Below are 23522 nucleotides of genomic sequence, written 5' to 3'. Positions count from 1 at the left end.
AGAGGAGGAGGAGGAGGAGGAGCAGTTACTTGCGCATAGGAGCGGGGATCCCCCCCCCTCCCCCCCGATCTTCCCTTCCCACCAGGAGAAGTTCTGGCTAACCCTAGCGCGAGCGCCGCTGGAGACACTCCAGAAATGCGCAAGACTATCCTCGAGATCGGAAGTGGGCAAAGGAGGGGGCGCTCCTTGTTTTATACCCGGAGATCCTGAAACCCTAGCCACGTTGTCCTCGCAGCGGTTCGATCCCTCCACGTCCACGTTTCGCCCATCCACACCGTCCGCAACGGGTCCGCCCCCCCCCCCCCCCCGGCCCAGGCCCACCTGTCGGAGGAGGGGGACGCCACGGTGGGCCAGAACCATGGTCGTCTCCCCCACCAACCGCATCGCTGCCCACCGGAGTGATGAATCCGTCAGTGTCCTCCCCACCAACTCCGGTGACCGGAATTCTATCATGAACCCTAGCAAAGTGACATGGAAATGAAACGATCTCACCTATGTCAATCCGCTCTCCATCCTTGAGAAATCTAGCATCCACCGTCTTCCCGTACGCATCGAGAAGAACCATCCTCATCGCCTCCAATCGAAGCCATAGGACTCCTTCGTCGAGGCGGATCTGACTGGTGGAGACGAGATCCACCGCATACCGCCCGCCACCCCGCACATCCCACCGCCGGGGAGCGCCTGATGCTCGCCGCGGGAAGGGCGCGCCGCCGAGACGATGCCTATCACCCGTCCCGAAGGAGCACGCGTCGGGGAGGTAGCGCCTCCGAGAGAGAGCGCGCCGCCGTGAGGGAACGCGCCGCCGAGAGGGAGCGCCTTATTCAGTTCTCATGCAAGTTCTTGTCCTCTCGGTTCTGCCGGTCCCTCCAGATCCATGATAAGAGATAGGATATACTAGCATGTTATGTTCATTCTTCCGAAAAAGAGGCGGACATAGCATGCCATGACTAATTGTATAATTGTGCTCTCTTGCAGGTGGATGCGGAGCTTGTGTGGTCCTTATAGCAACTTATGATCCAACAAAAGATGAGGTGACCGAATTCTCCGCCAGCTCATGCCTGACCCTGCTCTACAACATAAATCTCTGCTCCGTCATCACCACCGAAGGCCTGGGAAATAGGCGAGATGGCTTCCATTCTGTTCATAAAAGAATGTCCGGGTTCCATGCTTCTCAGTGTGGCTTCTGCACCCCTGGCATGTGCATGTCTATTTTCACTTCTCTTGCCAATGCTGACAAATCCGAGAAGCCAGAACCACGAAAGGGGTTCTCAAAGTTGACGGTATCTGAAGCAGAAAGGGCTTTCTCAGGCAACATGTGTAGATGTACCGGCTACCGACCGATTGTCGATGCGTGCAAAAGTTTTGCTTCAGATGTTGACCTGGAGGATTTGGGCCTCAATATATTCTGGAGGAAAGGTGATAAGGACGCGGACGTTAGCAAGTTGCCAGCTTACACTCTTGGCGGTGGAGTCTGCACTTTCCCCGACTTCCTGAAATCTGAGATAAAATCATCGCTCCGTCATCTAACTGATGTTTCGGATGTCACGGTCTCCGGGGTGGGTTGGTATCATCCTAAAAGCATCGGGCAGTATTATGACTTATTGAACTCTGGCATTTTTAGTGACTGCACAGTTAAAGTGGTTGTCGGGAACACAAGTTCTGGTATAAAGGGATACAAGGATCAGGATCTATATAACAAGTATATTGACATCGGTGACATTCCTGAACTTTCAGCTATTTGCAAGAAAGACAGTGGCATTGACATCGGAGCAGCTACACCAATTTCCAAAACCATTGAGATACTCGAGCAAGAAGCCGGGTCTAAATCATGTCCAAGTGGAAGTGTGGTTTTCAGAAAACTGGCCGAGCATATGAGCAAGGTGGCCACACCGTTTGTCCGTAATACAGCAAGCATTGGCGGGAACATAATTCTAGCACAGAAATACCCGTTTCCCTCGGACATTGCGACTATACTTCTTGGTGCTTCTTCAACTGTTCGTCTTCAGATTTATTCAGAAATACTAGAGGTTAGTTTTGAAGAGTTTCTGGAGCAGCCTCCTCTTGATCCCAGTACATTGCTCCTGAGCATATTTATTCCTTATTGGGCTTCAAATTCTCACAAAGAAAGTAAGGTGATCTTCGAAACTTACCGAGCGGCACCGCGCCCTCTTGGCAATGCTGTTTCATATATTAACTCTGCTATGCTGGGCCATGTCTCCCTGAATGAATCATCTGGTGATCTTGTGCTTAGTAACCTACACATGGCGTTTGGTGCCTATGGGACCGAACATGCTATTAGAGCAACAAAAGTTGAACAACACCTGGACGGAAAAGTGCTCACTCCATCTGTTGTGCTCGAAGCAGTTCGCTTACTTAGAGAAACAATTGTACCAATGGAAGGAACATCACATCCTGAATACAGAGTCAGTGTGGCTGTTGGATTTCTCTTCAGTTTCCTGTCTCCATTTGCTAAAGGAATCAAAGGGCCTGGAAAAACTCTGAGCATTGGTTCTGCTAGTTCTTTGTCTTCACGGCGAGAAACAGTTTCCAGTGAGGAATATAAACCAGTTGGTGATCCCATTAAAAAATATGCAGTTGAGCTTCAAGCTTCTGGTATGAGTTATCTCATACCATTAGAACTCTTAATGGAATCTAGAAGTTCTCTTCCTTTCCAAATTACCTTCATTTAGGATTAGCTACAGACTGATATCATCTTTTTCTGTACTGCAGGGGAGGCGGTATATGTAGATGATATTCCTGCTCCAAAAAATTGCCTTTATGGAGAATTTATTTACAGCACACAACCTCTTGCATATGTCAATAATATAAAGTTCAAACCTTCATTAGCATCAGAGAAGATCCTCGCCGTTGTTTCTGCAAAAGATATCCCAAGTGGAGGGCAAAATGTTGGAGCAAGCTTGATGTTTGGGGATGAACCACTTTTTGGTGCTCCAGTTGCTGAGTACGCTGGACAAGCTCTTGGTGTCGTGGTACTTATCCTTCATATTTTAATGTTCACTCAGCAATAATTTTTTCTTGTATAATAAAGGCAATTCATAAATGTGTTTTTCTTCATTATCCCTCTTTGAGAAAAACGTTTGTGAAGGTTATGGAATAAGTAAATTTTAATGAGGGGCAAATATGTAAAAATGCAAATAATGAAACCTTAAGTTCTAAACTTTGTTTTTTCAAAAACTCATTTATTTATTTATTTATATCTAAAAAAATTGATTGTAAAATTCCCTAAGAAACCCTCTATTAGATTGGGTTAATTAAACACCTACAGAAATTTTCTGTTGTAGGAGCACCTATATCTCTCTTTGTTTCGTAACAAGATTGCTTATTGAAACTCAGTGCAAGTGGATATGCCAAAAATATATGGTATTGATGTCACATTTTCTCACATTATGATCTTGTTAAATTAAAATAGTTAATTAACTGCAAATTTTCCCCTAATTACAAGTGAGCGTTAGCTACCTTTTGCTCTAAGAATAAAAATATATATTCTGTATTTCTTCAGTACTGATGTCACTAAAACGTGGACTTTATTTCAGATTGCAGAAACTCAGAGATACGCCAACTTGGCAGGAAAACAGGTTGTTGTTGAATATGACACAAAAGATTTGAAGCCACCAATCTTAACTGTAGAACAAGCAGTACAAAACAACAGCTACTTTGAAGTTCCTCCTGAGATGTATCCAAAACAAGTTGGTGATTTTTGCAAGGGCATGGCAGAAGCTGATCACAAGGTCCTCTCAACAGAAGTATGTTAATTCAAAATACTCTGAGACCTTTTCCATTCTAACATCTCACTTGCATTACTCAAAAATTAATGGATTTTTTTACACTTGACATGCATTACTCAAAATTTAATGGAACCTTTTATACTTAACAATACAAATTTCTTGTTTTTTATATATATAATATCTATTTTCAACTCAACCATACGCATTAGGCATTACTATGTTATATTGATACAACAAGATATCATCAAATTTGAGCAAACACAATCGTATTTAGGCCAGCCAAAATTGATGATACTATCCTAGTGGACGCGACTTTTTATTACATAATTTTGTGTCATAATTTCAGCCAAGTGGCGTAGCTAGCTTGGTGAACCAGGGTGGTCCAATAATAAAAATTTCATGTAATTTCATGCATTGTAAAAAAATATATATCTTTTTTACCCTATATATTGGCTATGATGGAATTTCAGGGTGGTCCATGGACCACCCTGTCCACCCCCTAGCTACGCCACTGTTTACAGTCACTTCCATTTAATTAACTTGAGGTCTGGTATGGTGTTTGTAGTTAATCTGATTCTTGAATCTTTTTTTATAGTTACCATTTAATTTGCACACTAACATAGTAACTGCATGAATCATATTGTTGTGATGCAATTTGTCAAAGTTATATGCGTACCTTCAATGATCACAGGTGAAACTTGCCTCTCAATACTACTTCTACATGGAAACACAAACGACTCTAGCAATTCCAGATGAAGATAACACGATGGTCGTCTACATTTCATCACAATACCCTGAGGTTGCACAGAGTTCAATAGCCAAGTGCCTCGGCATTCCGTTCAGCAGCGTGCGTGTCATTACAAGAAGGGTTGGAGGAGGCTTTGGTGGGAAGGCATTCAGATCATGCAATGTAAGTATGAACCTAACAAGTTTAAACAGCAGTCCAACAAAACGGCAAAACAAATTCATAGCCCATGCGGCACAACTGCAAGAATCTAACAAGTATCTTTATATGAATAATTACATTTTATTTACTTCTAGTATATACCTTCAATGAACCTGAGTGTATAACACAGGTTTCACATTAGGCGAGTTCACGACGCAATATCAAAATCGCTAATATATTTTTACAATTAGGATCCCTTTTTTACGATGGACTAGGGTTCTAGTGATATCTTTTAACATAAGTTTGGTCCTTTTACCATTCATTCAACTTCCAAGAAAGCAAAAGACAGTGACCATTTCAGCTGTTGTACTCAGTGATCCAACATTTTATGTTTTTGTAGGTAGCAACGGCAGCTGCACTCTGTGCATTCAAGTTACGTCGTCCCGTGCGGATGTACCTCAACCGCAGTACTGACATGATCATGATTGGGGGTCGGCACCCCATAAAAGCATTATACTCTGTTGGTTTCAAATCTGATGGGAGAATCACAGCCTTGCACCTGGACATACTAATCAACGCTGGAATTTCTCCAGATGCTAGCCCCATAATTCCAGGCACCTTCATTTCAGGTCTGAAGAAATACAACTGGGGTGCTCTCTCTTTCGACATCAAACTCTGTAAAACAAACAACACATCCAAGTCAGTAATGCGTGCCCCTGGAGACGCGCAGGGATCTTTTATCGCTGAAGCTATCATCGAGCATGTCGCTTCGGTGCTGTCACTCGATGCTAATAGTGTCAGGCAGAAGAATTTCCACACCTATGACAGTCTTGTACTGTTTTATCCAGAAAGCACAGGCGAAGCTTCTACGTACACATTGCCTTCTATCTTCGATAGGTTGCTCACGACATCGAGCTACCTGCATCGAGCCGAATTCATCAGGCAGTTCAACAGCTGCAATAAGTGGCAGAAGCGGGGTATCTCTTGCATGCCCCTCGTCTTCAAGGTGGCACCACGGGCAGCTCCTGGAAGAGTTTCCGTGCTCAACGATGGTTCCATTGTGGTTGAGGTTGGAGGCATTGAGATTGGACAAGGGCTGTGGACCAAAGTACAACAAATGACAGCTTTCGCTTTGGGACAGTTGTGGCCTGATGGATGTGAATGTCTTCTTGATAGAGTGTGTGTTCTTCAGGCTGATACGCTGAACTTGATCCAAGGTGGGCTCACCGCCGGCAGCACTTCGTCTGAATCTAGCTGTGCAGCAACCCTTGAGGCCTGCAACATGCTGGTTGACAGATTAAAGCCAGTCATGGAGAAGCTCAAACAGCAATCCGGTGGTGGTGTTTCATGGGACTCTTTGATTTCTCAGGTAAAATAATTTATGAGGTGTGCTTTGGTACAACCCTCCTCCCCCACAAAACGTATAAAGGAGAATGTATACCCACCTCGTATTATACCCTATAGGCCGTCATACGTATACTATATGAGGTGGATATACGTATGGGCGGCCTATAGTGTACAATACGAGGTGGGTATACATTCTCCTTTATACGTTTTGTGGGGGAGGGGTTGTACCGAAGCAAAAGTGATAATTTATTCCCTCGGGTTTTTCTTGATGCTACACAGAATAAAATATTTATCGTTGGAAATTGGCATCTTTGCATGTGCTAACCCTCTTTTTTTTATGATTTATTGTTACCAAATAGGCATATAAGGATAATGTAAATTTGTCCTCAAGTGCATACTGGGTACCTGGCCAAGAATCCAGTACCTATCTGAACTATGGAGCCGGTATAAGTGAGGTGAGGTGCAAAAATATTCTGCTAAATGTCAATCGTACGAGCGTAGTTCAAATATGACTGGAATTTCTATATATGGATGATATTGTGACACTTTCCCCTTACTCCATGTACACTTGTACCTAAAATGCAGGTAGAGATTGATCTTCTTACAGGAGCAATTACTTTACTGCGAAGTGATCTTGTTTATGACTGTGGGAAGAGTTTGAACCCTGCAGTGGACTTGGGCCAGGTCTGTGATATTTTCCACTATGTTACACACTTTTATCATTGTGTAGTGAACATGGATATTATTTTATAATGCCTTACTTCGAAATAGAGCGAGTACATTCCATTACGGCCCTGATCAAAGTTCTTCTACAGTGTAGTACATGATGGCATCATATATTCATACCTGGTCTCTACCATCCATCTTACAGATTGAAGGCTCCTTCATACAAGGAATTGGTTTCTTCATAAATGAAGAACATGAAACAAATGCTGATGGACTGGTCGTGAGCGACAGCACATGGGTCTACAAGATCCCGAGTGTCGACACCATCCCAAAGAAATTCAATGCTGAGGTGCTCAACACTGGGTACCATAAGAATCGCGTGCTTTCGTCGAAAGGTACGAGTGTGATTCCCTAGAGAAATATGGATACAATCTATTTTATTTTTCAAGCTGGAAATTATCATTTGTTAAAAGTGGTTTAACTAGTCTGCCTCTGCCAGCCTCTGGGGAACCTGCCGTGGTTCTCGCAGCATCCGTCCATTGTGCGGTGAGAGAAGCCATCCGGGCAGCGAGGAAGGAGTTTGGAAGCTCAGAGCTCACGTTCCAGCTCGACGTCCCTGCGCCAATGACACATGTGAAGGAAATGTGTGGCTTGGACATCGTGGATAAGCACCTGGAAAGCCTATCTGAACATCAGTATCGAGCTGCGGCCTGATGCAAGATTCCGGTGCCGTCAACCGGAAGGGGCGGTGTGTGCAACGTCGAATGGTAAATTGCGTACATGATGTTTGAAATATTTGTAATTTTTCAGTGATGTGCTTGAACGCTTTTCGAATAATTCTAGGTTGAGATTTGTGTTTGTAATTCCTGACTGAACCTGAAAACATGTTTGCTTTTTAAAGTGTAATTAAGATCGTCTAAAATAAAAAGGTGCTCGACAATCAAGCTATTCGTGACTCAAAAGAAACAATTTTGATTTTTGGGTCATATACTCACCCGAAGTCGTAAGCAATCTCCGCGGCCATGACAGCACAGCCCAGCCAAAATAGTACTCCCTCCGTCTCAAAATAAGTGTCTTAAGCTTAATACAAATTTGTACTAAAGTTTATACAAAGTTGAGACAGTTATTTTGGGACGGAGGGAGTACTAATATGCAACCAAATGCTTTTCGAGACTGTCTTATAAAAAACACTAGACAAATATCTTAGGGCGACGCTAGGTGCTGGCCGGCCGGCCCAATTTTGGACTAGCACCCGACCGATTCGATTAGTTTAGTGTGTTGGCTGCCGCTAGGTAAAATACTGTAATAATCATCATTTTCCCACGCAAGGTCTCCGCATACCCCGGGTAAAGAGGATAGCGAACCTAACACGGAGCTAAGGAAGAAGTCGTGGGATGCGATTCGGTATCTGCGGGCACAAGATAATCTTCCCTGGATTTGTGTGGGGCACTTCAATGAAGCGCTATTCCTGAATGATCAACTAGGTGGTAATCCGAGACCGTTCTCGCAGATGGAAGCGTTTTGTGAGTGCCTTGCAGAGTGTGACCTAGCAGACTTGGGTTTCACTGGTGTAACAGCCCGATGCCGACGTTCTAGAAGATTCCCCTTTTCTTTCCGTTTTCGTCGTGTGTCTATATTCTTTTGTCGCATCATCATCGCATCATCTGCATTGCATCGGCATCTTCGTTGCCGTCAGTTTTCAAAAGTTGCATCCGTTGTTAGTTGCCGGTTATCGTTGTTGGTCGTTCTGAGTCTGACCGCACTCGCATGCGCCCGCGGCATCGTCAAACCCTGTTTTAAAAGTGTGCGTAAAACTTTCTCTCATCGAGGTGAAACTTGGCACGCGGTCGTGATTAGTTATAGCCAGACCGCCTGTCGAATTTCGTCGTGATCGGGGTCCGTCTGGTACCCGAACGGTCGACCGTAGCGGCACCGTATTCGGTCTACCGTCAGACGTCTGTCGGTGTTTTAAAACTCGTTGCCGCGCCGCCCGTTCTTCCTCTCGTCTCCTGATTTCCCCTCTACACAGCCTCATACCCATTCCCGCGTTCAGTATTATCCGATTCCGACTGCGCGGTTGGATCCGGAACGCGATTCCGGGTAACCTAGCCCCCCATTTGTCTATAAATACCCCCCCATGCATTTCGGACAGCCTCCCTCTAATCCCTCCTTGTTTTCCGTGCCACCTACCCCTAACCCTAGCTCTCCTCCCGCACCCTCTCTCTCCCGCAGCCGCCGCCGGCCCGCAAGACCCGTTTCGGGCCCACCGAGCCCATCTGGGCCCACCGAGCCCATCTGGGCCCGGATCACGTCGCCGCCCACGTTCTGCCCCGAGCCCCCTGCTCCCGTCGCCGAGATCCGCCGCCCGCGCCCCGCTGGCCGCCTCCCCCGCCGCCTTGCCCTTCGGCCTCCGCGCCGCCATGCGCCACCAGCTGTCGGCGTCATCCCCGCCATCGGCCAACAGCCGTGCGCCGCCCCGCGCCCGTTTCGCCTCGCCGTCGCCTGGATCCGGTGCGGGCAGGCCGGAGCTGCCCGTTCCCGGCCGGATCCCGCCGCCCCTCGCCGATGTTCGACCCCCCCGTCGATGCCTCGCCTGCTGTGCCGCCGCCAGCAGTCCCAGGTCGGGAGGACGAGGGGACGAGGAACCCTGCGCCTGGGCCTCGCCTCGCGTGGGCCTGCACCTCCCTCCAGGCCTGGCCGAGCCGGCCCAGCTGGGCAGTGGCCTCCCCCCGCCTCGGCCCAACTCCCTCTTCGCGCAGGCCATTGCATCCAGCGCCCGAGGCCCAGTCTGCTGCAGCCTCCAGCCGGCCCAAGAGGCCACGCAGGTGAGCCCTTCTATCCAGCGCCCCTGTGCGCCTTTTGCTATGCCGCGCTCACCCTGTTAGGCCCGTTTAGCATCAGATTCGGCCCGAGAGGCATTTTGTGATTATCTGGCGATATAGTATTTTCAGATTATAGTCGTATATTGCTACGCCCGTAGTTTAATATCCGTAAGTCGGATCGGAACGTATTACATATGTTTTTCTTGTAGTTTTTTTGCATAGTATCCGTTTTTGCAACTTGCATAAATGTTTGAGATGGTTTGACCCACTGTTTGCCTAGATATGTGTGCTGTCCTAATAGGTTTCGACCCGTATTTATTTTTCGCGCAAGACCGGGTTGCTCGAATGCCTTAGATAAAATGTTCATGCTCTAGGGACCCATTTGCCATGTATTTTAGAGCGGTCATTGGTATTTTTGCCTGTAGGGTTTGCCGGTAGTTTATTTTTTCCGTGTATAGGTTATTTTCTCGCATTTTCGTGTGGCATTATATTGTTGTGCAACCCCACATATTTTATATGTTTCCGGGGTAGAAAAATCTATGGGATTTTTCTGTGCAATTAGTTTTAGCTTTTGAGCAAGTTAGTTCACGCGATATTTTGCCGTGATGCCCTTTTGTTTATTTCGTAGGATTTATTCCGTGCGTCGTTTGACGGAGTTGTCAACTAGAAAGTTGTTCTTGGATGTTAGTCTAGCCCCTGGTATTTTTAGTTGCAATAGAAATGCATGTTTAGGTGTGTTTTGCTTTCTCTCAAGTTGTTAGAAATAGTGCTGTTTTAAAGATGCTGAAATATTTCTAAGTCTGGAATCTGTTATATTTTGTTGATGTCTTGTCATGCTTCTATCTTTTGATCTGTAGCTCTTTTGAGGATGGTGCAATGGAGTTAGTTGTAGCCCTTGTGTTTCTCTAGCATGCTGTGAATTTTCATGTCTTTTGGAGACCTGTAGCTTAAGGTTTTGCTGCTGTTAATATGGCTTCAGATCGAAAACTGCACTTTCATGAGGTGTAATTTTCACTAAGTCCGAAATAGTGTGTGAGATGCCATCTTGTGTCTTCTTTCCCTAGTGATCCATGATGTCATGGTAGTTGTTGTTAGTTGTTTGTAGTAGTGCTTCTTGACCTCTTTCGTGTCATGCCTTGCTTGAGTTTATCGGAGTTGTGTAGCCCGTAGTTGTGGGGCGTAGTTAATGCTATGTGGCTGATTTTGGCAGATTATAGAGATTTCTCGTTTTGCTCGTAGTTGTTGAACCGTAGCTCCGATTTGATCGTGTCCTACATGAAACTTGCTTAGAATCTCGTGTAGTTTCATTTTCTCTTGCTGGTTGTATGTTTTGAAGTGCTCGTGATCGTCGTTGCACACATATTGCATTCATGCCATCATATCTTGCGGTGCTTGTATCTTTTGAACCGTAGCTCCGTTGGAGATGTTCTTTATGTGTAGTTGCTTGAAATGACGCGTAGAATCACGTGAACCTATTTGTTTTGTTGTTTAACAACCAATTAAATGTGTTAGTTCAGATCTGGACAGAATTATAAATTAACATGTGAGGTCGTCTCGGAGGTGCTATATGTCATTTCCGACCTCATTTAAAATGCCTAGATAAGTAGTTTAATTACGCTTCACCTCTTGCCATATTTAATCACATTTAATATTGCCGACTATCTAATCGGGATAGAACTGAATAATAAACGTGGAGTTTCGTCAATATGCAACTCGTTGCATATTAAACTTCATTTAATGTCTAGTGTTTGTTTGTCGTGAATTGTCTTGCCGTGACTTGTTTGCATTCAGCCTATCCATGCATCATATGTGTTGTGCATCGTGTGGTGAATATCGCGTGTTGATGCTTGTTCTGGTTTTCCCCGTCTCGATAGAGTTCCGCAAGCGTGTCGGATGTGAGGACCCGTTCGACTACGTCGGTCCGTCTGCTTCACGGAGTCATTCTTCTTCCAAGCGAGATCTCAGGCAAGATGACCATTTCCTCAGATACCATTACTATCATTGCCATGCTAGTTTATCGCTTCTATCGATTATGTCTCGTTGCCTACCACATGTTTCCATATCAGCCTCTCAACAATGCCATGATTACCCTCAACCTGTTCGACCTAGCAAACCAATGTTTGGCTATGTTACTGCTTGCTTAACCCTGTTGTTAGCGTTGCTAGTTGCAGGTGCAGTTGCTTCCATGTGATAACATGGGTTCCTTGATATATCACCATATTTAATGCTATTTAATTTAATGCACCTATATACTTGGTAAAAGGTGGAAGGCTCGGCCTTTTCTAGCCCGGTGTTTTGTTCCACCTTTGCCCCCTTAGTTTTCGGCTACCGGTGTTATGTTCCATAAATGAGCGCTCCTAACACGATCGGGGTTGTTATGGGGACCCCCTTGATAATTCGTTTTAGATTAAAGCTGGTCTGGCAAGGCCCAACTTTGGTACTACATTTGCCTAATAACTAATGAACTGCATAGGGAGTAATTAACCCGAGGATATTTAATCAACCCCCGGGCCAGTGCTCCTCATGAGTGTTGGTCCACCCACCTAGCAGTCGGCGGTGCCACCACGGGGCAACTCGAGGTTTGGTTCCCGTCCACTTTGCATAGACGGTGTGTCCTGAGAACGAGATACGCGGCTCCTATCAGGTTCGTTGACACACCGGGTGGCCTTGCTGGATTAGTTTTACCTTTGACGAGATATCTTGTGCATCGGGATTCCGGTGATGCTTTGGGTAATCTCAGAGTTGAGGTTTTCCACTAGGGAATCCGACGAGATCGCGAGCTTCGTGATGGAGGATTTCTATGCGGCTTGTGGTAATTTGTGATGGACTAGTTGGAGCACCCCTACAGGGTTAAATCTTTTCGGAAAGCCGTGCCCGCGGTTATGTGGCAACGTGGAAACTTTGTTTAACACTGGTTCTAGATAACTTGAAGTTAACTTAATTAAAACATGCCAACTGTGTGCGTAACCGTGACTGTCTCTTTCATGAGTTTCTTCTCCGATCGAGGACACGGTGGGGTTATGTCTGACGTAGGTAGGTGTTCAGGATCATTCATTTGATCATCAGTAGTTCACGTCCGCTATGCGTAGATCTTCCCCCTCTTATTTCTGGTACACGTAAGTTTAGCCACCAAATATATGCTTAGCCGCTGCTGCAACCTCAGCACTTAACCATGCCTCACCCATTAAGCTTTGCTAGTCTTGATACCTTTGGAAATGAGATTGCTGAGTCCCCTGTGGCTCACAGATTACAACAACACCAGTTGCAGGTACAGGTAAAGGTTACTTGACGCGAGCGCGTTGATTGTTCATTTGGAGTTGCTTCTTCTTCTCCTTCTTCATCGATCTAGGATGGGTTCCAGGCGGGCAGCCTCGGATAGCAAGGATGGACGTCGTTCTTCTTTTGTCGTTTGCTTTCGTCCGTAGTCGGACCCTGCTCTTACTCATGATGAATATGTAATGTACTGATGTGACTCTGATGTAGCTTGTGGCGAGTGTAAGCCAGCTCTGTTATATACCTCTTCTTTTCAGTACATGTACTTGTAACGATATCCATTCTTGCGACACGACGAGATGCGCTTCTATCCCTGACGAGGCCTTCGTGCCAAATTGAGGATAGGGTTGCATCTTGGGCGTGACAACTGGGTACCCATATACATGGAATAATAGGCGAGAAGGGGAAGAAAATATACAAGTTCGTGTTGACAGAGCTACGTGCACAGGGAACTTCCTTGATCTTTTTCCTGAGATGTTTGTCGAGCATCTCGTGACTGAAGAATCGGACCACCAGGCTATTGTAGTACATGTTCTTGAGGCTCCGACAGCAGCCCAGAGCAAGGGACCAAGGCCGTTTCAGTATGAGGAAGCATGGACAAAACATGAACAGTATGATGGGATGGTTCAAGCAGCATGGGAGGAAGCTCACACGGGTGATCTTGGCTTGGAAGCTGTTCATAATAGGCTCAAAAAGGTTTCAGGCAGCATGCAAAGGTGGGCTAGACAGGTTTTCGGATCCATCCGCAAACAGATAGCCAAACTTAAAGACCAATTGGGTGATGCACGTATTAGGGCAAACGACACTGGTTCCTCACTAGAGGTCCGGACTTTGGAAGAACAGCTCAAACAGATTTATGATCGTGAGGAGGTGATGTACAAGCAAAGATCTAGGGTAGAATGGTTGCGGGCTGGTGATCAAAACACCAAATATTTCCAGAACCGAGCTTCTCACCGCAAAATAAAGAACACCATCCGGGCTCTGAGGAGAGAGGATGGGACCAAATGCTCGGTGGATGAGGATATGCGAGAACTGGCAGCCTCCTTTTATGAGAAGTTGTTCATGTCTGAAGGTTCTACGGAGGGGCAAGCGGTGCTAGACAATATACCTACGACAGTGACTCACGAGATGAACACCGCATTAACCGCTCCTATATCTGATGAGGAAATAGAGGCGGCTCTCTTTCAGATGGGGCCAACTAAAGCTCCTGGACCTGATGGGCTACCGACCCTTTTCTATCAACGACACTGGTCGCTGATTAAATCGGACGTATGCAGGGCTGTGAGAGAGTTTCTCGGAGGTTCTCCGGCCCCGGAGAGTTTTAAGTCTACCACCATTGTGATGATTCAGAAAGTTAACTCACTGGAGTTACTTTCGCAGTTTAGACCTATCAGTTTATGCAACGTTTTGTATAAGATTTGCAACAAGGTCTTGGCTAACAGATTAAAGGGCATTCCAAACTCCCTCATTTCGGAGGAACACAGCGCCTTTGTCCCGGGTACACTCATTACAGACAATGTGTTGCTTGCTTATGAATGTGGCCACGCCATCCATACCAGGAAACGTAGGAAGAAGAATCTTTGTGTGGTGAAGTTGGATATTATGAAGGCCTATGATAGGGTGGAGTGGATTTTTCTGGAACAAATGATGGCAAAGTATGGGTTTGCTCCCCACTGGATAGCTATGATCATGCGGTGTGTTACTTCAACGAGATTCTCGGTCAAGCTTAATGGAGGTTTATCGAGAAGTTTTTTACCTTCACGAGGGCTACGACAGGGAGACCCACTATCACCGTACCTCTTTCTATTCTGTGTGGAGGGATTCTCTGCTATGTTGAAGAAAGCTCAAATGGAGAAACGTATCTCTGGTGTGAAGTTTGGGAGCACTGGCCCCCATATCACTCACCTTCTTTTTGTAGATGATAGCATTGTCTTTCTCGAGGGGACTAGAGGAAATATGGAAACTCTTAAACAGATTCTTACAACCTATGAGAAGGCCTCGGGCCAGAAAGTAAACTTGCAGAAATCATCAATCTTTTTCGGGAAGGGCAGCAGAAATGGGATGAAGGAGCATGTGAAAAGGGTCATTGGCATCCAATCTGAAGCTCTTAGTGAGAAATATTTAGGGCTACCAACACTGGTTGGTAGATCCAAGGATGGATCTTTTCGGAATGTAACGGAATGCTCCAAAGGCAAAGTGAGTGGTTGGAAGGGGCAAGGATTGTCCAAAGCAGCAAGAGAAGTTCTCATCAAATCGGTCCTGCAGGCGACGCCAACCTATTCCCTGAGTTGCTTTCAACTGTCCAAAAAAATGTGCCGGAATCTTACTTCTATTTCATCTAAATTTTGGTGGGGGCAATGAATGGAGAAAGGAAGGTGCATTGGATCGCGTGGCAGAAGATGTGCAATAGCAAGCGATGTGGTGGCATGGGTTTTAGGGACCCAGAGGCGTTCAACCAAGCTCTGCTGGCTAAGCAGGCGTGGCAGCTCCTTCAGGTTCCATCCTCTTTGTGTGCTAGAGTCCTTAAAGCGAGATATTTCAAGGCTTGCTCGCTCTTGGCGGCCACCTGCCCATCTGATGGTTCGTATACGTTTAGAAGCATCTTGCATGGGCGTGATTTACTCAGGGAAGGCATAATCTGGAGAGTTGGCAACGGTTCGAACATTAAGATCCACCATGACCCCTGGATTCCTCGTTGTGGAAGCCCCTACCCTCTGGGGCAGCTCTATGTGCATGGGATCACGCGAGTGGCCGATCTGCTGAATGAGGCGGGGAGTGATTGGAACGACACCACGTTGGCGACCATGTTCACACCGTCGGATGTCGCAGACATCCAGAAGATCGCTATAGGCGGACCTAACAGGGAAGATCAAATAGCGTGGAACTGTACAAAGGATGGCATCTTCACAATTAAGTCAGCTTATCATCTGCGTATGTCCATGAACACTACCAAATCAAGACAGCCTGGGGGCTCTAGCTCGGTGGCGAATCAAAAGGGATATACGGCGCTATGGGCGACCGACGTACCGGGGAAGTCCAAAATTCATATGTGGTGGTTGATTCGGAATCGATTAGTCGTCAGCTCAGAACTCCACAGGCGGGGTATAAAGGATGGAGTTTTCTGTGTTGCCTGTGGTAGAGAAGAAACAACACTCCATCGTTTTTGGGCCTGTCACCACTCGGTTCGGTTTTGGCAGCTGGTGGGAGAAGAACTGGGAGTCTCGCTGAGTACGCTGCCGATTGGGTTGGCATCCCAGAGGGCACTATCATCCTGGCTGCTTAACTGGTTTGCTGATGCTGCAGAGGAGGAGAAAGAACTCATGATCCAGGCGGTCTATGGGTTGTGGTTAGCAAGAAACAATACGCGCGAGGGGAGGAAATTACAGCAGCCACATGAAATTATAGCACAGCTGAGGATCCATCTTGCGGAGTGGAAGATGGCGAATGAGGCCAGGGCGCCACGGTCGGAGCCACAACCTATCCATAAATGGGAGACCCCTGAAGTTGGATGGGTGAAGATCAACTCTGACGGCGCGGTCTCCATGGCAGGAACAAATGGCGGAGGGTGTACTGTCTTACAGGACCATCAGGCAGCCTTTGTGGCTGGAGCTAGCAGTTTCTTCCCTGGCATTGTTGACCCTGAGGCGGTAGAGACGCTGGCATGTAGGAAAGCAATTCAGATGGCGCTTGATATGAATATCCAGCGAGTGCATCTGGAACTGGATTGCAAGACACTAGTGGCAAAGATTAACAATCCAGCAATGAACCTGTCTGCCATTGGGCCTTGGGTACAGGAAATCAAGACTATGGTTTCTTTGTTCTTGGAGTTCAAAGTCACTTGGATATTGGACAATCTGGAAATTTGGTTGCGCATAAGGTAGCTAAAGTAGGGGTAGGCGAGCAACGTGATGAAAGGTGGGTAGACTCCCCACCGGACTTTTTACTTTCTGTAATTTCGGACGAGATTCCTAGTTATGGCTGAATAAAACGCCGAAGTTCCCCTAAAAAAAACTGTTGTGCGGCTGGGCATGTGTCTCCGGCTTTTAACATCGTCGCCATCACAGCCCTTCGGCAACCCCATTTGTCACATCGCCATACAGGTTCATAAGACCTCTCGTCGTCATTGTCGGCAACAAATTTCTGTTTGTTAATCCCTAAGACCGGGCCTAGGCAAGGTAGTCGTTGTGTGAATATAAGTTGGCCTATAGTCACGCAACGGATGTCTCTCCCACGCCGAGTCTAAGCATATGATAGTTAAAGTGGTACTAGAGAGCCCTGCAAAGCTAGCTAGTGAATTGATACGTATATGATGATAACTAGCAAAAGGGCCCGTGCGTTGCAACGGGAGAAAAAAAATACCACACGCTTTTAATCTTTTTATAATAATTTTGATTTATTAAAATAATAAGCTAACTAACTAATGTAGTCAGTCCTGTCCTATTTTGTTGAGAAATCAACCCGTCCATTGTTAATTCCACCATGATGAGAAATTGAGCGGAACAAGCAAAGCAAAACAAAGAGGCTACGTGAATTGATCAATGGACTGTTATCTTATTTCACTCATGGGTAGAGAATGTGGGATCACATGACAAACTGAAGGTGGTGTTCCATTCTCTGTCTCTACAACAATGCAATCTTACATTCAATACATTCATTCATCAGCAAACAAATCCCCACAAAATAATATTTCTTGCCGGTGCTTGGCACACGGTTGGAGGCATGGGGAGGGGATCTCACCAAATGATGAGTTCCTGCCGGAGGAGGGGATACGATGAGGGGAGCAAGGGTTAGGCGCATTCATCTGGCCATAAGGAGACGCCTTGCCGTGCCATAACCTCGGAGTTCCCCGTGTGAGCCATGGAGGGCCGCCTCCACCTGCAAGTACTTTGCTCCGCCGCGCCTTATCCGCGCACCGCCGCCGTTTTGCATCGAGCAGACGCATCATCCCCAGTCACTGTAGCTGTCGCGTTGATTTGATCCAGAAGCTGTGCTCGAGCGCCGAAACGGGGGCAGCAAGCGGGCAGAGGTACGGCCGCGGAGGCGGGTGGGTTGAGATCGACAGTAGTGGTGGTTGAGGTCGGCCGCGGCGGCGAGTGGTGTGGCAGCGGCCTAGGCACAGGCCAGGGTGGACCAGGGTCGACGCGATGCGCTCGAGCGCCTCGACGGGGGAAGTGAGCGGGGAGAGGTACGGCCGCGGAGGCGGGTGGGTTGAGATCGACAGCAGTTGTGGTTGAGGTCGGCCGCGGCGGCGAGTGGTGTGGCAGCGGCCTGGGCATAGGCTAGGGTGGACCAGGGTCGACGCGATGCGCTCGAGCGCCTCAACGGGGGCAGTGAGCTGGGAGAGGTACCGTCGCGGAGGCGGGTGGGTTGAGATCGGCAGCGGTGGCGGTTGAGGTCGGGTTAACAAAAGATATACAAACACATTGGTCAAATGATGGTGCTGATTTAGAATTTCATGTGAAATATGATGGCATGCCGGAAATCGAAGACTCGCAATATGGAATGGAGGGGATAGTAACAGAATACAAACCATGAAATTTAATAAAAACATTAAGTCTAACATAGCATGGACATAAAGATACACATACACATACATCACCAAGGCATATTACCTCCAGTAATTCATCCTGATAAAAATACAGATCAAATAGGCAAGGCAAGAAACAAAACTATCCTCAAGAATCTTGAAAAGGTGCTCAGTGCTACAGTGGTTGTAGTATGTAAAGAATAGATCAAACACAAAAAGGTATCATCATCCCTGGAGATGTCATCGCATATCAAAATTCAACACCAGTCTCAGCTCTCGGTCGATGGTTACACTAACTAATTAGATGACGTTCATAGCAGCGATGCCCTTATGAATCATTTGTCTTCTTGGTTTTTCTCGGTCGATGGTCCTGTTTCATAAGGGCATCTAAGAAAACAAAATACACATTCATGACTTTTTACTTTCTGTAATTTCGGACAAGATTTCTAGTTATGGTTGAATAAAACGCCGTAGTTCCCCTAAAAAAAACTGTTGTGCGGCTGGGCATGTGTCTCCGGCTTTTAACATCGTCGCCATTACAGCCCTTCGGCAACCCCATTTGTCACATCGCCATACAGGTTCATAAGACCTCTCGTCGTCATTATCGGCAACAAATTTCTGTTTGTTAATCCCTAAGACCGGGCCTAGGCAAGGTAGTCGTTGTGTGAATATAAGTTGGCCTATAGTCACGCAACGGGTGTCTCTCCCACGCCGAGTCTAAGCATATGATAGTTAAAGTGGTATTAGAGAGCCCTGCAAAGCTAGCTAGTGAATTGATACGTATATGATGATAACTAGCAAAAGGGCCCGTGTGTTGCAACGGGAGAAAAAAAATACCACACGCTTTTAATCTTTTTATAATCATTTTGATTTATTAAAATAATAAGCTAACTAACTAATGTAGTCAGTCCTGTCCTATTTTGTTGAGAAATCAACCCGTCCATTGTTAATTCCACCATGATGAGAAATTGAGCGGAACAAGCAAAGCAAAACAAAGAGGCTACGTGAATTGATCAATGGACTGTTATCTTATTTCACTCATGGGTAGAGAATGTGGGATCACATGACAAACTGAAGGTGGTGTTCCATTCTCTGTCTCTACAACAATGCAATCTTACATTCAATACATTCATTCATCAGCAAATAAATCCCCACAAAATAAAATTTCTTGCCGGTGCTTGGCACACGGTTGGAGGCATGGGGAGGGGATCTCACCAAATGATGAGTTCCTGCCGGAGGAGGGGATACGATGAGGGGAGCAAGGGTTAGGCGCATTCATCTGGCCATAAGGAGACGCCTTGCCGTGCCATAACCTCGGAGTTCCACGTGTGAGCCATGGAGGGCCGCCTCCACCTGCAAGTACTTTGCTCCGCCGCGCCGCCGCCGTTCTGCATCGAGCAGACGCATCATCCCCAGTCACTGTAGCTGTCGCGTTGATTTGATCCAGAAGCTGTGCTCGAGCGCCGAAACGGGGGCAGCAAGCGGGCAGAGGTAAGTCCGCGGAGGTGGGTGGGTTGAGATCGACAGCAGTGGTGGTTGAGGTCGGCCGCGGCGGCGAGTGGTGTGGAAGCGGCCTGGGCACAGGCCAGGGTGGACCAGGGTTGACGCGATGCGCTCGAGCGCCTCAACGGGGGCAGTGAGCGGGGAGAGGTACGGCCGCGGAGGCGGGTGGGTTGAGATCGACAGTAGTGGTGGTTGAGGTCGGCCGCGGCGGCGAGTGGTGTGGCAGTGGCCTGGGCACAGGCCAGGGTGGACCAGGGTCGACGCGATGCGCTCGAGCGCTTCAACGGGGGCAGTGAGCGGGGAGAGGTACGGCCGCGGAGGCGGGTGGGTTGAGATCGGCAGCGGTGGCGGTTGAGGTCGGGTTAACAAAAGATAAACAAACACATTGGTCAAATGATGGTGCTGATTTAGAATTTCATGTGAAATATGATGGCAATGCCGGAAATCGAAGACTCGCAATATGGAATGGAGGGGATAGTAACAGAATACAAACCATGAAATTTAATAAAAACATTAAGTCGAACATAGCATGGACATAAAGATACACATACACATACACCACCAAGGCATATTACCTCCAGTAATTCATCCTGATAAAAATACAGATCAAATAGGCAAGGCAAGAAACAGAACTATCCTCAAGAATCTTGAAAAGGTGCTCAGTGCTACAGTGGTTGTAGTATGTAAAGAAAAGATCAAACACAAAAAGGTATCATCATCCCTGGAGATGTCATCACATATCAAAATTCAACACCAGTCTCAGCTCTCGGTCGATGGTTACACTAACTGATTAGACGACGTTCATAGCAGCGATGCCCTTATGAATCATTTGTCTTCTTGGTTTTTCTCGGTCGATGGTCCTGTTTCATAAGGGCATCTAAGAAAACAAAATACACATTCAGGACTTTTTACTTTCTGTAATTTCAGACAAGATTTCTGGTTATGGTTGAATAAAACACCGAAGTTCCCCTAAAACACTGTTGTGCGGCTGGGCATGTGTCTCCGGCTTTTAACATCGTCGCCATCACAGCCCTTCGGCAACCCCATTTGTCACATCGCCATACAGGTTCATAAGACCTCTCGTCGTCATTGTCGGCAACAAATTTCTGTTTGTTAATCCCTAAGACCGGGCCTAGGCAAGGTAGTCGTTGTGTGAATATAAGTTGGCCTATAGTCACGCAACGGATGTCTCTCCCACGCCGAGTCTAAGCATATGATAGTTAAAGTGGTATTAGAGAGCCCTGCAAAGCTAGCTAGTGAAATGATACGTATCTGATGATAACTAGCAAAAGGGCCCGTGCATTGCAACGAGAGAAAAAAAAATACCACACGCTTTTAATCTTTTTATAATCATTTTGATTTATTAAAATAATAAGCTAACTAACTAATGTAGTCAGTCCTGTCCTATTTTGTTGAGAAATCAACCCGTCCATTGTTAATTCCACCATGATGAGAAATTGAGCGGAACAAGCAAAGCAAAACAAAGAGGCTACGTGAATTGATCAATGGACTGTTATCTTATTTCATTCATGGGTAGAGAATGTGGGATCACATGACAAACTGAAGGTGGTGTTCCATTCTCTGTCTCTACAACAATGCAATCTTACATTCAATACATTCATTCATCAGCAAACGAATCCCCACAAAATAAAATTTCTTGCCGGTGCTTGGCACACGGTTGGAGGCATGGGGAGGGGATCTCACCAAATGATGAGTTCCTGCCGGAGGAGGGGATACGATGAGGGGAGCAAGGGTTAGGCGCATCTATCTGGCCATAAGGAGACGCCTTGTCGTGCCATAACCTCGGAGTTCCCCGTGTGAGCCATGGAGGGCCGCCTCCACCTGCAAGTACTTTGCTCCGCCGCGCCTTATCCGCGCGCCGCCGCCGTTCTGCATCGAGCAGACGCATCATCCCCAGTCACTGTAGCTGTCGCGTTGATTTGATCCAGAAGCTGTGCTCGAGCGCCGAAACGGGGGCAGCAAGCGGGCAGAGGTACGGCCGTGGAGGCGGGTGGGTTGAGATCGACAGCAGTGGTGGTTGAGGTCGGCCGCGGCGGCGAGTGGTGTGGCAGCGGCCTGGGCACAGGCCAGGGTGGACCAGGCTCGACGCGATGCGCTCGAGCGCCTCAACGGGGGCAGTGAGCGGGGAGAGGTACGGCCGCGGAGGCGGGTGGGTTGAGATCGGCGGCGGTGGAGGTTGAGGTCGGCCGCGGCGGCCTGGGCACAGCCCAGGGTGGCCCAGGGTCGATGGGAGGAGGCGATGCATACGGTATAATTTTTGCAGCGAATCATTTTGTCCTTTTGCGTTGCAGATAAATGATGAAGCGCGGGTTGAATAACAAAAATTACACACGCTTTTTTATAAAAATATCGCGGTGGGTTTTCCGACGGAAGCAATAGCCGCTTTATTATTAGGTATAGATTACTATTGCATGATCCTCTCACTAGTAAAAAAACAAGACATTAGTCCCGGTTGGTAAGGGCCTTTAGTCCCGATTCTCCAAGCGGGACTAATAACTTGGGACTAAAGGCCCCCTCCCTTTAGTCTCGGTTGGTCACGACCTGGGACTAATACCCTTCCACGTGGCTGGCAACACGCGCCGGGGGGCGGGGACCTTTAGTCCCGGCAGCCACATGTCAGGAGCTGCCAAACGCTGTTTTTTTAAAGTAGGGGTTTAGGGGTTTCATATATCGATCATTTGCATTCATCCACTTTTAACAAAATATTATGTCATATAACTCATCATCATCTTACTCATATAACAACTCATCAGCATCTTAATCATATCAAGTTAAAATCTCATAAAACAGAAAAACATCATAATTATAATCATCCTAATCGATCATGCCAAGTTAATATAAACTAGAAAAACTTCTCTCTCATAGGACCTAGTCCTCTATCCTAGGTAAAATGTCGTAAACCAGTAACACCTATGTCTCCGTGATGAAGCAGAGAGATCCAACGGTCTCCAACTTGTGGCTTGCGATCCTTCTTTATTTGTCTCCATGCTTCAGTTTGGAGCCGTCCTTTTGATTTGCGCTCAGTCGAGTATGGAGAATCGAACTGAGCCCACAGTGGTATTTAATTTGTCATATGACCATTGTCATGCATCAACAGAGGCACAACATCATTTGACAGTTTCTGTTGAAGAACATAATGGTAGCCTAGTTAGCAATGTAATCAACACCATTTACGCAATACTAATGTAATTAATTAGCAACTCTTATCAAGATATTTCGGGTAATGTCATCCGACCCTCAATCTATGCACTAGTGGCATGTAAAATGTATAATTTGGGCCAGTCCCCAAATTATACGAAAAGTTGTCCCTACCAACCAGGACACCAAGGACAAAGTGGATAAGAACATGCTTTTCCCCCCAAGTTAGATGCGATCCATAAGTGTAGTGTGTCGTGTCAATTAAATTCTGTAGTTCACTCAAAGAAACTAAATAAACTATAAATTATAAATTAACAAATTTAGTATGGATGAACACCAACTATTTTTAAATGTAGAAGAATGCAAATTACTTGACAAGTATGGTTGACAAACTCACATGGAGGTAAAACAGGAAGAATATCGACATCCACCCAAATGTCGATGTTACCTTCAATATGATCTTCACGACGAAGATCGAAGGTTATTTCCATATCCTCCTGAAATCCATACGTCTTGCAAACAACTTCCCAATTTGAGCACCCTCATTCTGTGTTATTAACTGCATTCATTACTTTGACCAAAAATGTGTGACC

The 23522-nt window shown here is 46.6% G+C and overlaps 1 protein-coding gene across 1 annotated transcript; it reads left to right on the top strand.

The window, feature by feature from the left end:
* The first annotated feature begins 358 nt into the window (after positions 1-358).
* Positions 359-7593, top strand: LOC123409501 (putative aldehyde oxidase-like protein). The gene is made up of 10 exons (XM_045102381.1): positions 359-434; positions 976-2613; positions 2731-2990; positions 3555-3764; positions 4438-4656; positions 5033-6001; positions 6339-6434; positions 6565-6663; positions 6851-7040; positions 7145-7593. Exons 1-10 carry the CDS (start codon positions 359-361, stop codon positions 7357-7359), a joined length of 3972 nt encoding a protein of 1323 aa, XP_044958316.1. The 3' UTR covers positions 7360-7593.
* Positions 7594-23522: the final 15929 nt, after the last annotated feature.

This window comes from Hordeum vulgare, chromosome 7H, assembly GCF_904849725.1.
Source record: "Hordeum vulgare subsp. vulgare chromosome 7H, MorexV3_pseudomolecules_assembly, whole genome shotgun sequence".
Classification (NCBI taxonomy): domain Eukaryota; kingdom Viridiplantae; phylum Streptophyta; class Magnoliopsida; order Poales; family Poaceae; genus Hordeum; species Hordeum vulgare.
Note: the sequence above shows the minus strand (reverse complement) of the source record. Positions and strands in the feature narration are given on the sequence as shown.

Excerpts from the sequence above, each read along its gene's own strand:
- LOC123409501 (XM_045102381.1), top strand. The coding sequence starts at position 359 with ATGGTCGTCTCCCCCACCAACCGCATCGCTGCCCACCGGAGTGATGAA. Across the intron at positions 6,664-6,850 it reads CTGCAGTGGACTTGGGCCAG|ATTGAAGGCTCCTTCATACA; the intron begins GTCTGTGATATT and ends TCCATCTTACAG. Across the intron at positions 7,041-7,144 it reads TCGCGTGCTTTCGTCGAAAG|CCTCTGGGGAACCTGCCGTG; the intron begins GTACGAGTGTGA and ends TGCCTCTGCCAG.